Consider the following 17,078-nt stretch of genomic DNA (forward strand, 5'->3'; position numbering starts at 1 on the left):
CATTTTCCAAACCCCTGATTTAGCCAGCTATGCCTACATAAGGGGTACTCCAATCCTTACCAATACGTTTATTCCTTTTTTGACCAGCACTAAGGGACTGGGAGTTTTTTAGACCACCCCTAGAAGTGTCCCTCTCCCCAGGCTGGCCCTGTGTATTTGGGGCTGAGCATGCGCAGAGCACCACGGGTGTTGCAGAGGGTGTAGGAGCTGAGCAGGAGTTGGAAGGGGGTGTTTTGGCAGTGGTTCCTAGCAAGGCACCCCCTGGCCTGGGGAAGAAGAAGAAGGAAAGGAGGTTAGCTTTTTGGAAGAAAGTCTTTTCTTGGTGGTGTTTTTGGATTTGCTCCCAGTTTCAGGAGGGAATCCCCCTGACTGAGGGAGAGAGAGTCTGGGTGCATTGCTTGCCCTCTGCCTAGCTGAAGTGGAGTAACCTTTGCATCCCTTTAGCAGAAAAGAAGTTTTTTAGAGAAGCAGTTTCGTTGCAGTTTTGGAAGTTTGGGGGAATTTGTCATCCAAGGTCCTGAGACCTGGCATTTTTTTTTTTGCCAGGAGCCCACGTTCAGTCATGCAGGAGTGTGGGCTTTTCAGAAGTCCCTACCCTTTAGGGATTATTGGCTAAGAGAACGACGACGTGAGAACAGGCACCGTGAACGTTGGTCGCTTTGCTTTGTGAAGATTCCTGAACTTTATCTTTTGAATGGACTCTGCAGTTATTGTTTGTTACAGCAACTTTCTTCCCCTAAGGAACAGTGGGCAAAAGGAACGCTGCTCAGTCTCGGCATCTTACTTGGAAGGTTCTCTTCCCTCTTGCGTTGACATCTGCTCACGGGATCAGTGAGCTACAGGCGCTGGTTACTTACTCCCCTTACACAAAATTTCTTCATGATCGGGTGGTCCTTCACACTCATCCTAAATTTCTACTGAAAGTAGTATCTGAGTTTCATTTAAATCAATCCATATTCTGCCTCCTTTCTTTCCAAAACCCCACTCACTTCCTGGTGAGCGGGCTCTGCATTCCTTGGACTGCAAACGTGCTCTGGCCTTTTATTTGGAACGCACTACAGGCCATAGGAAGTCCATCCAGCTATTTGTCTCCTTTGATAAACTTAAGCTGGGAATCCCGGTGGGAAAGCAGACCCTGAGCTCCTGGCTGGCGGACTGAATTTCCTTCTGCTACCAACAAGCAGGCCTTCTGCTACAGGGACGTGTTAAAGCACACTCCATTAGAGCAATGGCAATGTCGGTAACACACCTTTGTTCTGTACCTCTTACTGATATCTGCAAAGCTACTACTTGGAGTTCTCTCCATACCTTTGCAGCCCATTATTGCCTGGATAAGGCTGGCACACAAGATTCTATCTTTGGCTAGTCTGTTTTGCGCAATTTATTCTCAGCTTAATACCCAACTTCCGTCCTACAGCATGCTGGGAATTTTAGGCTGCCCATTATCCAAAAGACCACCCCTGTTGTTGTGCCTGTTGCACGTCTTTGGGTGCTTTTGGTATATGCGCGGGCATCCTCAGCTTGTTATTTACCCATATGTGAGGACTACCATCCTGCTTGTCCTGTGAGAAAGCAGAGTTGCTTACCTGTAACAAGTGTTCTCACAGGACAGCAGGATGTTAGTCCTCACGAAACCCACCCACCACCCCGCGGAGTTGGGTACGCTTGTGATTTATTGTTTTATTTTTCGCATGCTTTTTTGACTATATATGAGACTGAAGGGGGACCCCTGCTGGCTGCAGGGTTAGTGCCATGCTGGGCATGCCCAGTAGGGGCCAGTCAAAGTTCTAGAAACTTTGACAAAAGTGTTCCGTGATTGGACTCCATCCTGATGATGTCACCCATATGTGAGGACTAACATCCTGCTGTCCTGTGAGAACACCTGTTACAGGTAAGCAACTTTGCTGTCAGGGTTTTCTATCCCCCCCCCCCCCCCCCCCCCCCACACACACACACACAAACAGAGTCACACAATCCATACATACTGAGCACTTTGCTAACACACCGGCTTGCCAAACCTCACCATGCGAAGACAACTCATTAACCATTTTACTCAAAAACAAAAATGAAGAAAAATAAAGGCCAGGAACCCCTCAACCAAGTTTCAGTACCTTGTCCCATAATTGAAAATACCTTAGTTGAGAAATCCATTTCTTTTGAGTGCTGCAGTTCCCTTTTATGGAACCCAAGACTTCTATTGCTGGTTGGACCTTCGACTAGTCCTCTTCCTCTGGAGCCTCTCCAGGTTGCTGTCTACATCCTTGATAAAGCAGGAGGACAGGGTGGAGAGTGGAGATCTGAGCAGAGACTGAACCTTTCTTTCACTAGAGGAATGTGAAGGATTCACTTCAGCTTCTTAGACCCCTATCTGTAACCCCTCATGCATTTTCTGGGGAGTGAAGGGAAGTGAACGCTGTACAGGGAACATATTTTATGCTCAGGAAGTGATAGGATTCCTTTTTTCTATCTTCAACCACACTGACATCTTCTGTGATATCTTCTGGTTCAAGAAAGTCAGTATCCTTCTTATTGACTTCAATATTAGTATGAAACATAATATTCTAAACAACTTGTGTTTGCTGCAGTCTCTTTACTGTGGCACGGTTACATCCTTACTGCTGTGCCTGACTTACCACCCAAATTACTAGGGATGTGCAGGGGAAAAAAATCATTTTCATTATTTTGGTTCATTTTCGGGAGGTTCCCTCCCCCTAAATTTCGGTTCGTGGATTGCTTGATTCGTGTGAAAAAAAAATGAATCAAGCAATTTAAAAAAAACCCCAAAACCCCCAAAATGGCCAAAAAACAAAAACTAGGCCTACCTTCCACCTGCCCCCCCCCCCCCCGAAAAATGTTGGGGCCAGGATCCCCCCAGCCCCCACTTACCCAGACCGGTGGGGATCCACTGGTGGCAATTAGGCCAAAATCTCAGACTTGTATAGGATGAAGCCTTGGCCTAAGCTGGAGCCCAAACCTAGGCCTGACACTGCGGCCCGAGTCAGTGGCAGCATTGGGTCAAGGCCTGGGTCTAGGCCAAGGCCCAGGTGTCAGGATCTGGCCTCCAGGTTGGGTCTGGCGTTGGGCCTGGATCCGGGCCTAGGCACTGGCATCAGGACTCGGCCTCCAGGTTGGGTCACTGTGTCGGGCCTGGGTCTAGGCCAAGACCCTGGCATCAGGATCCAGCCTCCCGATCGAGTTGTGGCGTCAGGCCTGGGCCAAGGGCCCAGCATTGGGACCCAGCCTTCGACAGATACCCAATGGATCAGATAAGTTTGGGGGGATCTCTGCCAAGGCCCTAGTGTCGGCCCATGCTTCCGCCAAGACCATAGCGTTGTATGCCTAGGCTGTGGATCCTGCTTTGGACCTCGGCCTATGCCCGAGCACCACTCTGGCACCTCAGTCTAGGCCCAAAGCCAGGGCCTCGCCTAGGGTATAGGCTGCAATCCCTGCTTTGGGCCTCAGCCTATGCCCTAGGCAAGGCCCCGACTTTGGCTTAGACCTAGGCCCGATGCATTTGTTTAAAATGAAATGATCAAATAAAGTTCATTTCATTCTGTGGGGGCCCCCAATTCGATTCGGGGCTACCCAAATGAAACAAATTAGCCTTATTAATTGCATTTTGCATTTTCGTTTTAAACAAATGCACATCCTTACAAATTATTCAACCAGTTTCATGTAAATGAATACTTACCTCCATAACTCCTCTTGCCTAATGCAAGTATCCTTAAAGACAGTTAGGAGTCCTATGAGAGAGGTATTAGAGAATAGGATGAGCCCTGTAGTGTTTCAGATAATGATGATCTCATAAGTGCATGCCTGTAGAAGAAGAGGATATGAGTAGCATTCCATTGTATAACTATTGTTCCCATTTGGATGTCCATATAGACAGATTCATTTCCAGCTTTGCTCATAGGTATCTGGTGATGGAGATAAATGACATGTATAGTTCAGTTCAAGAATGGTGCACTTTGGCTTCATACTTACCAGGAGGAGGTAGCATAACTCCTTCCAGTCAATGGATGCTTTTTTCATGAATGATGATTTGGGAATCAGATTCCGAAAGGGTGTGAGTTGTAGGGTGATGGGGATGGGCAGCCCTCATCCTCCCTCCCCCCGATAGTTTCTTCATGGATGCTATTTTCAACTCTCGGATCCTCTTGTAGGGGGATTGGAAAATCGCACCCACCCCCACCCCCACCCCACTTCCTCTACATTGGTGCTTCTCACAGGAATCCTGCAGAGCTTGCGCTCTCACATCTCTCCAATTCTGTTTCAGTTCCTCTACCTCCCGGGATGTCATTTCAATCCTATTAACAGCAGTATGAATTAGCCTCAGGTACAAACTTAGATTGTGAGCCCTTCGGGGACAGAGAAATGACTACAGTACCTGAATGTAATCCGCTTTGAAATGCTAAAACGCGGAATATCAATTAATTCATTAAACTGCTGTTTGGTGGCATTGTTGGTGGTCTGAGACTGCAGTCCAAATGTGAGACCACATCTTTTACTTCCACTTCCCTGGGATGAAAGTCCAGCTTGTGAGCCTTCTTTCTGTATTTTGGCAGGTCAATTGCTGGCAGTTTTTGGGGCCTCGGCAGCTTTCAGGCTCCTAGAGCCTGAGATCTGACTGTGGTCCTGGCAAGTGCAAGCAACGGGTCATTCTAGAAAGTTCGATGTTCCCACAAGCCACATATTCTCATCTGAAGCAGGATCTTGCTTTGCAACATTCATTCTTTTTCTCCTTCTGTAGTGCGGCAGGAAAGGCGTTGGGCGTTCGAAGATAACTCTTCTATGCCGAAATGTGTTACTTGTCTCAAGAGATGCAGATGGCATTGATTTCAACATTCAGACTTAGATATTAACTGCTGCATGTTATTCCTCCTGACTGCCCCAGGAATCCCTCCAGCTCTCTTCGTTAAAAGTGCTTAATTAGTCATAGTCTGTGTGGTAGCAAGTAGCACAAGAATGGTTTTTTTTTTCTATCTTTTCCTGAATGTTTTGGTTTTACTTAGGTAACATTTCTGCTCCTAAAACTGAGGTGACATAGTTGCTGCTAAAGTTCATTCTCCTCCTGATACTTAGGTTTTTCCCTTTAAAGTCCTAGGGAGCAGAAGTGCATATTTCAAAAATATATAAATGACATAGTGAGGGGATTGAAATGTGGGCGGGTACTTTTTACTTCTTACCCTAGATCACGCAGTCATTGCCTGCACATGCTCAGTATAGTTTTCCCACTTTTATTCTATAAGGGATTGATGTCCCCAAAGCAAGTTTGCACGGTTTAAAAGGGATAACAGGCTCATGCATAAGGTAATGAGGCAGCTAGTGCATTCTGGGGATCAGAGCTGGGCAGGTCCCAAATGCTTTATTATGAGGTCCATATTCAAAAGCATTTAGCCAGCTAACTCAGAAGTTAGCTGGCTAAATGAATATTTGGGCACTTATCTGGCTACATTCCAGCCCGTTAATAAGATAACTGGCTAGAATTTAACTGGCATACGGGCCGATACAGAAAGAAGTGTGGGAGAGCCGGCGAGCGCCCACTCTCCCGACGCGCACCCAGGCCAGTGGCCTGGGCGCATGTTTCAGTATTGGTCCGCATGCAAATGAGGGCCCGCGCTAATAAGGAGCGGCGGCCGTCAGCGGGTTTGACAGCCGACGCTCAAGTTTATTTATTTTTATTTATTTATTTAAGAACTTTTACTATACCGACGTTCGTGGGACACATCACGCCGGTTTACAAAAAACTGAGGCAGGCAGAAAATTACAAAGAACAGGGGTGGGGAGATAGGTGGAGCAGGCAAGAAAGGGTGAGAAATAGGGCAGGGGGCTATAGGGCAGAGAGAAAGATAGGACAGGAGGAGGAATAGCAGCAAAAAAAAACAATATTTGAACAGTGAATACATAGAGAACTGTTACTGGCGTCGGTTCTCGAACCCGCTGACAGCCATGGGTTCGGAAAACAGACGCCGGTAAAATTGAGCATCCATCTTCCAACCCACAGGCCGTGGCCAGATTTTTAATTTTTTTTTTTTTAATTTTAAATTTTTTAAATTTTTGGATTTTTTTGGATTTTAAGTCAGAGGGTGTACAGAAAAGCAGTTTTTTCTGCTTTTCTGTACACTTTCCCGGTGACAGCCGAAATTAACGCCTGCAATTTCTGAAAGTAAAATATGCAGCTTTGCTTTCTGTATCACACAGGAATGACTAATAGGCCCATCAACATGCATTTGCATGTTGCGGGTGCTATTAGTTTCGGGAGGGGTGGGGGGGTTGGCCACTCGTTTTCGACGCGCTATTACCTCTTACTGTATAAGGGGTAAAAATAGCACGTCAAAAACGTGCGGCCAAACGCGGATTAACAGTACGCTCCACTGGAGTGCACTTTACTCCGATATTCAGAGTTAGCCGGGTGACACAGCAAGCTAACTTTAAGCTACATTCAATAGTGCGGTTTCACTATTGAATATATCTCCCAGAGTGATTTTTCAAATCGCGATGGGCCGTTATCGCACGCGATAACTACCGCATCACGAGTTGAAAATTCAAATTAGAGAAAGGGGAGGAGTGTGGGCGGGGTTTAGGTGGGGTTAAGGAAGGTTAGGAGCTTGTAGTGCTGCGGGCGATAATGTATTGCACATTATCACCTGCATTAGCTCCGGAAATAGCTACAGCTATTTCATTGGCACTACAGGGGCGATAGTGTGCAGCATGGCCGCAATCGCAGCGGGCGAAATTGCACCGCCATGATGCGGCCGCCTGCTCACTATCGCCCCTCTGCCTCTTTTTTTCCCACAGGTGATCATTTCACTTATCTGGCTAACTTTGTGGAGGATTTATCTGGGTAACTTTGCAAGCCTGACTGTGTCTGAATATAGATCTCTATATGTTGATTTATCACACCATTCACTGCTTTTCATCCTCTTGCTCTGCCAGGGTTCTAGCTATGATTTTTTTAATTCGTCAGCTTCCGCAAATAGCTATTTGCCAAGACCTCTTTCTGGTGACAAATTGGGTGAATTATGTCCTTTTATCTATTTTAACAACAAACTGAATTAACATCTCTTTTTTTTATTTTTCTTTTTGCTAATTTTTAAATTTTTCATATTTCCTTTTTTAGAATGTTACTAGCTTGAGATATCTATTTCCCTTTGAAGATAAGTAGGATTGGACATCATCTTTCCAAGCAATACAAGTAAGAACGTAAAATTAACCAATAACTCCAGCATAAAGCAGGACAGCAGTTTGTCCCGTAGGATAGCATTTTTAGTTTAATAAAGTTGTTCATTACCCGACTGTCCAGTTCTGGTGGAAATTTGGTTTGAAACTGACACATGGTTCCATCACTGTAATCTCTCTGAATAAAGACTTTGGTGGCCAGAGATGCACTTCTCCTAAGCTCTTGCAAATTGTGACCCTGAAAAAGAGAGGTTAGACATTTGTAAATATCCTAATACTTTATAAGAATGCAAGTTTGCAGTCAACAGCAAGGGCCTGCTAGGGAAATGGGGGGAATATGTAATGAGCGGACGCTCAGTCAGTGGAAGAAACCCCTTGTTGTTCCTGAGTACGGCAGCCCGGAGCCTTCAGACACTGATCCAGTCAGGGAAGAGGAAGGAACAATGTAGAGAGTTTGAGGGCCATATTCAGCCACAGGGAATTAGATAAAGTTATCCCACTAACTGATACCACATATTTAGCAGCTGAATATCGGTGCTATCTGGCTTTTCTCCCATTCTGGGTCCATGGGGAGAAATGCTTAGTAAATCACATTCCAAGTCAGCTGGATAACTTTGTTTTGCATCAAAATGCTCCAGGCCCACCCTTCTTTTATCTGGCTTTTTTTTCTGGCTTAAGCCAAGTAAGTTAAGGATGGTCAAATTTTGTGGGAAATTCAAAACCCTGGGGTTTGACTGGCAGTTTCTCCATTCTCCTCCTCCTCCTTCCAGTTCAGTCAGAACCAATGCTGGAATTCTGACTCCATGGTCCATTTCTCCCAACTTCCCGGGCATTTCCCCTCCAATTTTCTTACACCCACCCTCCCACTGTTCCTAGTCTGTCCTGAGGTGGTGAGCCATGTGCCCGTCTATCATGGGCTCAGAATCCAGCTACCGGGTATTCCTCTCATCCATGACCAGGGCCGGTGCTAGTTTTCTTGCTGCCCTGTGCAAAGAATTACTGTGCTGTCCCCCGCCCCCCCCCCCCCCCCCCCCCCCCCCGATACATTCAGTGCCTGTCCCGGGCCCATCATATAAAGCCCAGCTCCATCCTACAATCTATAGTTTTAAAAACTGACAAGGTCGTCCCCCCTCCCCCGCCCAGAACCCATGGATAAGGAAGGGTATTAGGTACCCTAGGCAAACCTTACAGCCTTGCACACATGACGCTGCCCCCGCACATATACACACATTCCCCCACCCTTTACAGACACATAAAATTACAATATGCATTTATAACAAATTTTACATGGAAAAGAACATTCAAGTGTACAGTCTTCTGAGGCAGAAATATCACTTACAACCTGCATATTATATTTACATGCACTGCTGTGGTGCCAACCAGAAAACCCTGCAAAAAAGACACTTAGAGCTCCTATGGAATTAGACTTTTTGTAATGCGTGCTGGGTGTGGGCTTAGCCCTCAGAAAGCCATGAATAAATGGAATTACCATTACAATATAGTAAACATCCCATACCAAAACAACCTTATCTATGAAAGGGCAACACTGCACATATTACACCAATAAAATTCTTATTAGGAAACCAGGCTGCCATAGATCCCTACACAGAAATTACATGCCAGCAAAATAGCTCACCTCAGTCACATATGCAGAACACAGAGAGACCCTGATCAAATACAGAATAAAGAGATCACAAAGTATAAACAGAAACGTGCTGAGAAGAACTGAACTGGAACCCACAACAAGCCAGAGCAACAATGGAAAAGCAGGAACTTTACCATTCTTCATAAAAACATTAAATATTAAAATCAATAAATATAAAACATGAATCACAGTAAAGTCATATTCATAAAAAGAATATTTCAAACCAGTTAATGAATAGAATATCGAAAATTTCCCAAACACCAAAATAATTTAAAAAATCTGATGAATAAAAAATCCAATTAAAAATGTTCTATTCCCCCCACCCAAAAATAAATATTTCAAAAGACGAGAATCATCAAATTACACCCAATACTTAAAACTAATAAGGATTTAAAAATCCACTCTCCATACCTGGGATCTGATTTCCAGTCACCCTGAGACTGTCGTGGACTGGGGGAGGTAGGTCCGCACAAACTTTATCTTCTCTCTCACAGACATGCACAATAACACATTCATCCTCTCTCACACTCCCACTCTCTAACATACACAGGCTGCCTCTCCCTCACTCTCACAGATACATTATGTATGTGTGTGTGCCTGTGAGAGCCTATATGTGACACACAGGCTCTCACAGGCACAAAACATACACAAACACACAAGCTTTCACTCAGACATATTCACAAGCACACAGGTTCTCACACAGGCACACACATAGGCTCTTACTCAGTCACACATATACAAGCACATACAGGCTCTCACACAGATACCTACATGCACACAAAAACAGGCTGTCAGACACACGCAGGCTCTCACTCATTCACACACACATTCAAGCTCTCACACATATGGTCTCCTGTTGTCATCGAGCTGTGGTGGGATGAGCTCCACCATGGTCCCGCGGGCCACCTGCTATCTTCAGGCCGCACGGCCCACCTATCTTCCTGCTTGTGTGTGTGTGTGTGGGGGGGGGGGGGGGAGCGGAAGCACACGCATGCTCATACCCTGAGGAAGGGCCTCTCCTGTCGCTGGCACTCTCTCCTTATTCGGCCGCCAGCTGATTAGGATCTACCGGTGGCCCACAGCCTCTCCTGCTGCCATCGGCCAGATCCCTGGGTGTACAAGCTCTGTGCAAATGCATGGTATGCACACCTGGTCACGCCAGGCCTGACCATGAATCTCATCTCTCTCTGGCCTAGGAGCCTTTTTTTTTTTTTCCATTTATGAATTTTTATTGGCATAAAACATTGATAGAACATTATGCATCCACTTCATGCAATACCAAGAACCTGAGTGTGTTTTGAGCACTGCCTCTGCAGCATGCACAGCCACAGCCAACCCACAGTACAGAAAATCTGATCCAGGATGTGAACTGGGGACCTTCTGTATTGCAGCATACAGCACTGCCACTATATTACCAAGCCAGCCCCATTAAACAGCTCTCTCATGCCAATCAGTAAACTGACATGAAAAAAATTACATAAATACTTAAAATATAGAGCAGCGAGAATCAGTGAAGAACGGCTGGTGGGGGGTCAATTGAAATTAACTGCAATCTCCATTTATTGAAAGAGGAATCCTAGTTCAAACTGGGAAATCTGGAACCAGTCAGCTCATCCTTTTTTCAGCCTTTGATTTTGTTTTTCTCGAGATGAATGCTTCCTATTTCAGTGCATTATGCAATAATTGAGAGCAATAGCTGTACACAATTTTATCATCTTTGAACAAGCAGAAAGATGCTGAAATGTGTGCTTTTTATTATTCTAATGGCTTTACAATAGGGATCGTTATCTCAAGGTGGATACTGAGCCACTGCCAATACATTTATTTGGCTAGCTTAGCCAATACATTCAGTGGTGCGACTGCATCACTGAATACATCCAGCTATCATAAAGTTAGCCAAATACGTTTATCTGGCTAAACTTTAGGACAGCACTATGGACCCAATCAGACTTAGAGGGTCATTCTCTAAAGGGATCGCACGCGTAAAGGGACTTTTCGCGTGCGATACCTAAATCGGGGCAGGTTCTGGGTGGCATCGGCACCGGAAGGGGAGGAGTCGGGGGCGGCACCGGGGCGGACGTTGCGAAGACATCGCTGACGGCAAAAGGTAAGGACCGTTATCGCCGCCAGTTTGGCGCCGAATAACTAGTTAATTCGGTGCGAAAGCCGGCAGCCAGCGCACTGCAGTGGTGCGATGGCTGCCGGCTTTCGCGGGCCTGCCCCCCACTTCGCCTTCGCCCCCCCGTTACTGCCGGATTCTCTAAGGTCGCAGACCTTAGAGAATCCAGGCCTAAGTCAGCTCCTCCCTGGAACTCTCTCTCGCCCTGCCCGCCACTTAACTGGCTAACTATTTAGTCAGGTAACTAGTTTTCCTGCTAAGTGGTGGCCATTTGGCAAGGCCGGATATTCAGTCCCAACATATATGACTAAGAAGCGCTGAATATCGCCCTCCGCATCTCTCACGCTCTTTGCCATAATAATGAATCCAACACTGAACTGCAAAAGTAGCAGATCACGCCAGCATTTTGGTTAATAAATTTGCATTTGCAAATAAGATTTAGCAGAGTGGATAGATTTTTCAACGGCCTGAAATATAATTTACTGAAATGTGAACAACTGTGAAACCTTTAAAATATTGAAATAATCTATTATTTTCTACTGTTTCATGACTGAGTACCGAACCTACCACAGTAAGGTTTGCTATATACTACAAAGGAGAGCTATTGCATTTTTCTCTCTAAGGATTCTACTGACAATTTATACATCTCAAATTTGGATTTTGGAAATAATGCAACAGTCCAATCAAGTTCCAATCCTGCAAAGAGGAGCAAACTAGAAATAGTTAATGACATCAGAGTTTAATTGTCCATATGAAAAACAAACTAAATTTGTGGGCTCTAAAATATGTCTCTATTAATGACACCAACCCTCATCCACAAACAATGCATAATGTTTAATATTATTGTATTCAGTTGGCATGATAAGCTTGATTTCCCAGAATAAGTGCCCCCTCCTCCCAAATACCCAGTTGATTTTCAATATTAATAACCACGTCTTCAATGGCTTAAACTACACTTTCCAAAGTTACCCCCAGATTCATCAAAATGCTATAATATTGGGGTGTGTTTAAGGTAATTTTTAGAATTGCTGCACCATGCAATAGTGCTTCACATAGAGTGGTTAAACAGTTTGCACCCCATTACATTTCCTAGAGAGAGAGAGAGAGGGAGAGAGAGAGAGAGAGAGAGAGAGAGAGAGAGAGAGAGAGAGAGAGAGAGAGAGAGAGAGAGAGAGCGGAGAGAGAGAGAGAGAGAGAGAGAGAGAGAGAGAGAGAGAGAAAAAACCTCTAGGTAGGCCTTTACAGTATTCAAAAATGTATATGCCTATTGGAGAGCCAGCTAATAGCTCGAGGTGAGATGTCAGTGGTGGTTTAGGGATTAAGGGCCAATTTTTCATGCAGAGTGAGATGTACGAACTGCACAGTGCACCTCAGTGAAGATTTGACATCATTTGGAGTGAGGAAAGTCTCACAAAGATGAGATTTCAACAATGTTCTCTCACCCTAGCTTGATGGACTTTATAACAGGAAACTATCAAGCTAGGGCGAGATAACATTGTAGAAATATCATCTTTGGGAGACTTTCCTCACTCCAAATGACGTCAAATCTTCACCAAGGTGTACTGTGCAGTTTGTACATCTCACTCTGCATGTAAAACTTGCCCCTAAACCACCATCAACACCTCACCTCGAGCTATTAGCTGGCCTTCCTACAGAGATATAAATAGTTGAATACTATGAAGGCCTCCCCAGAGGTTTTCTCTCTCTCTCTCTCACTCACCCTGAAATGCAATTTCCAATCTTTATTGCAAATTGCATTAAGGCCATTTCAGGCATATTGCACAGCTTAACACCAGGAAAAAAGATGTAGTTATTTCCAGCATTAAAACTGCGCGATAGCATGCATTATGCTATCACATGGTGCAATATTGCCCCTCATTTTAATTAACCCCTCCCCAATCCCACCCCTTCAAAATATTTACAGTCGTGCCATGCGATAATATGATTATCGCATGCATTATGGTGTTAACATGTGTGTTAATGAGTTATTGCGTGTGTCAATGCCATAATGCATTTTGATGAATGACCCTGTTAGTTTTAGGACCATGCAGACCCAATATTTTTGTTTTGGGTCGTTTTTTTTTCAGGTTTTTTTGGGGTTTTTTTTCAGCTCGTTTAATTTTTTTTTTAATTTGTTTCATTTACTGAACTGGAAAAAATATTATTCCCCCCCTCCCCCCAAAAAAATATTCCTCAAAACAACACTAAAATGGGTCTCCGTAATCCCCAATAAAGTAAACCAGGATCTTCTCGGCCCTCCATTCCCCCGACAAAAGAAGACCATGGGTCTGGGCCTATCCATCAGGGCTTAGCCAAGCCCAGCCGGGGTCCCCCAGTCCCCACCAATCCCCTGCCTGCCCAGTGGATGAAATGCCAGGGCCTCCAGCCCCCACTTACCTCTGCATGGCAGCTCCCAGTGATCTAAAGGACAGGTGCGATGTCCGCTCACTCCTGCAATATCTGGTGACATTTCATCCAGGGGGCAGGCAGAAGGGGGGATCAGAGGAGCCTGGAGGGGCCATGGCTGGGTTCAGGCCTCTCGTCTTCTTTTGCGAGTGGAGGGAGAGCAGGAAAGGGGTCAGAAAGGGGCAGGCTTGCTTTTGGGGGAGGGCAGGAGGGGAACTAGAGAGGGCCATGGAAGCCCCAGTTTGCTTTATTTGAGGTGGGAAGGGGGACAGAGAGGGCTGTGCTGGATATTTGTTTTTAATGAATATGAAAATACTCAAATGTGACGGGAGCTATGTCTGGAACTAAATATAATCCCCAGAAATTTTCCAGCTATGGGCAGTGGGAGTGAGTTTGCATTTTGTATCCTCCCCCTTGCCAAAACCCCCACCTTTATGGGGGATCGGCTTCACGGAGGTATAAGATCCTTTGGAGTATGCTCAATAGTCAGAGGGTTAGGCGCGGCTGAAGAAGCTGGAGGTCCCTCCGAGGATCTCAACAGAGAGGGCGAGGAGCTGGAGATCACCCTTTGATCTCAGAGCAGAGAGGAGATAGAGGAGAGCTGTTTTTGAGATTCATCCAGAGTCTCAGCCGAGGAGAAGTATTTGACTCTTGGAGATTTCCGACTTCTTGGTCTTAAGGATAGAGTTGCCCCCCTGTCTCCCTGGGAACTGGGGTTGGATATCTTTTCACCCAAGTGACCAGACAAGCGAGGATAGAGAGAGAATGAGAGACTTTTGAAAAGAGAATCAAGAGCCTCAACGTTGGATAATTGGATTACAGTTTTAAGGTTTTGGGAAGCTTTGAACCCATTTTTTTTATAGATTTGGACTGGGGATATTTTTCCAACTGAGATCCTGGAAGACACACTCTAGTTGTCCCTCCCCACTGATGAGGATATATTAGCTAAGGATAAAGATGCAGGAGAGGTAGGAGAGAGGTGAAAAAAATCTAGGATGGACAAGGACACTACTGCTTTTCTCATTTTTGATCTTTTTGATTTTCTCATTCTTGGTTTGGATGCTTTTATTTAAGTTACAGTAAAGGATTTACGCTGAATGCCACTTCTGGTCGCCTTCTGAATTTCTTCCTTCTGATTCCAGTGAAAAGGGTTGAATGGATGGACACTGGGTTGAGTTTATTTTCTACCTTTTCTCCTCATTTTCTTTCCTTGCTCCTTTTCTGGACAATATTGCCCCTTGGTGAGATTTTCTCCCTAGCGTGTGGGCTGTGAGTAAGCCAGAGAGTGATATTCTTCCTCCCCATCTGGACTCAAACCCAGACCTGTGCACCAGATGGAGGAACCCGCTACAAAGAAATGTGGGGGTATTTTCATCTAATTTAGCTGGATAAAAATGGGGTGTTCCAAGGAGGGGTTTAGTTATCCAGTAAATAGAGTCAAATATCAAGTATATCTGGCTATATTAGCCAGTTAACTTTAGACCTGCTCCAGAGGTGGCTTAAAGTTATCCGGCCTTGAGTTATCTTCAAAGATATCTGGTTAAGTAGCCCTGTCATTTCCCCCATTCCCCCCCTCCCCCCGCCAAAAAACCCCCCCAAAACATTGTGCCCGCCTTCCGTTTGTGAGCCTACCCACACACACACACATATATATATATATATATATATATATAAAGTTCCCTGTTGGCCCTGTTCCCCTCAGCCATAAAAAAGCCCCCGATTCATCTCCCCCCGCCCCTTGTCAAACTTTCCCTGGTCTCACTTCAAAGGGACCAATGGACCCCTCACCCCTGCAGATTCCAAAGACCGCGGATCACCTCCCCCCACCCCTGGACTCCCCCCTTCCCCTCTTCCTCCGATGGCAACATCCCATCCCTGCCGGGAGCGAGGGTCTCACTCACCCGCTCCCGGCGGCTCCAGCGCTGCTTCTGATAGGGCAGTGCCGGAAGCATAAACTACTAGGGATGTGAATCGTTTTTTGACGATTTAAAATATCGTCCGATATATTTTAAATCGTCAAAAATCGTTAGAGGCGATATATAATAGGAATTCCCCCGATTTATCGTCAAAAATCGTAAATCGGGGGAAGGGGGAGGGGAAGGGGGAGGGCGGGGAAACCGGCACACTAAAACAACCCTAAAACCCACCCCGACCCTTTAAAATAAATCCCCCACCCCCCCCCCCCCCCCCCCCCCAATGTCTTAAATTACCTGGGGTCCAGTGGGACGGTCCCGGTGTGATCTTCCATTCTCGGGCCACGGGTGCGTTGATAGAAATGGCGCCGGCGCTAACGGCGCCATTTTGGTTCCTGTCCCCCGACGTCACGAGCGTAGGAGATCGCTCCCGGACCCCCGCTGGATCCCCAGAGACTTTTGGCCAGCTTGGGGGGGCCTCCTGACCCCCACAAGACTTGCCAAAAGTCCAGCGGGGGTCCGGGAACGACCTCCTGCACTCGAATCGTGTTGCCGTATTGCAAAATGGCGCCAGCCATATGGCCGGCGCCATTTTGCAATACGGCCCGAGAATAATATATATATATTCTTGGAAGGAAGTGAAGATGAGAGGTTGTGAAGTTGGCACCAGTTGGGCCAGGGGTGTGCCCCAGGGATGGAGGGAAGATGGCTGATCATTCAGCGATGGGCACTGCCAACCAGCCAGTGGTGCTGATGATATACCACGGGGGAGGAATCCCTCCAGTCTAAGGATAAGCAAGGAAACACCCCCCCCCCCCCCCGAGCAAGCTGCTGGGCATGCCACGTGGGGAGAGGAGAGCAAATTCTCCTCCAACACCACCACCTCCCCCATCCCCACCCCCGCAAAAACAAAATGCTTGGAAAGCACGCACCATTTTGCCAGCTATTGAGAATCTGAACCATACTCACAGACTTCTCAAAAACTTACCCTGAAATTGTGATGGTGCTTTAATCGAGGCATGAACAAAATATATACAGTGTGCAAAATAAAACCAGGAATGAACACTGATACTCTGCGGTGGTAGCTAAAGTGAGCACCCGTTTTAATGTGAACATGGAAAAATGATGTTGTCTTTTTCTCCCTTTTCTGCTTTTCAGTATCCTCCCACAGAAAAAACTCAAAATAGATTTCTTTGCCCTCGGAAGAGTTGTGAGACGACATAATTACTCTCTCTGGTGTCGCAGTCGTCCTGAATATCAGAGTGACACCCACGCGCAGTCCTCCCACGCATTGCACGTGTATGTGCACGAGTTCAAGGGGAATCATCTGTTTTATTTTTAAAAGTGAAAGAATTGATGAGTTGTAAAGATATGGCAAAATAGACAAAAAAAAAGCCAGCCATGTACCTCTAAGAAGGAGCCACCACTAGACAATATGAGGTCCATTCCCTAAAAGTAAAACTAGCTGGCTATGTTATCCGGGATTTTCAGCAGGATAAATGTCCCACTGAATACTGACGAATAAAGTTATCCGGCTGACGTTACCTAGATTACTTTAAGCTTATGTGGCTGTATTCAAGGAATATAGCTGGATAAGTGCTAACCAAATTTAAAAAAAACCAAAACGTTTGTACTGGCAGTCCTTTGCCACCCTTCCCCCACCACCATACCCAAATGCATGAATTCTCAACCAGTGCCCCCCCTCCATCCAAGAGCTGAACAGGTTCAGGCTGGTGGGCCCATGTCCCCCCATCCCCCAAAATGTTTAGAAATGATGGGAGCCAAATGACCCAAGGAGGCAGGTCAACACCCCCCT

General features: G+C 45.9%; 1 protein-coding gene across 1 annotated transcript in view; it reads right to left on the reverse strand.

Annotated features, from left to right (window-relative positions):
* LOC115096221 (golgin subfamily A member 7B-like) overlaps positions 1-17,078 on the reverse strand; it is an 88,778-nt gene that overhangs the window by 13,709 nt on the left and 57,991 nt on the right. The window contains exon 2 of the mRNA XM_029610731.1: positions 7,292-7,450. Coding sequence (XP_029466591.1) covers positions 7,292-7,450 — 159 coding nt within the window. The remainder of the gene's footprint in view (positions 1-7,291; positions 7,451-17,078) is intronic.

The sequence above is a fragment of the Rhinatrema bivittatum genome, chromosome 7 (genome assembly GCF_901001135.1).
Source record: "Rhinatrema bivittatum chromosome 7, aRhiBiv1.1, whole genome shotgun sequence".
Taxonomy (NCBI): Eukaryota; Metazoa; Chordata; class Amphibia; order Gymnophiona; family Rhinatrematidae; genus Rhinatrema; species Rhinatrema bivittatum.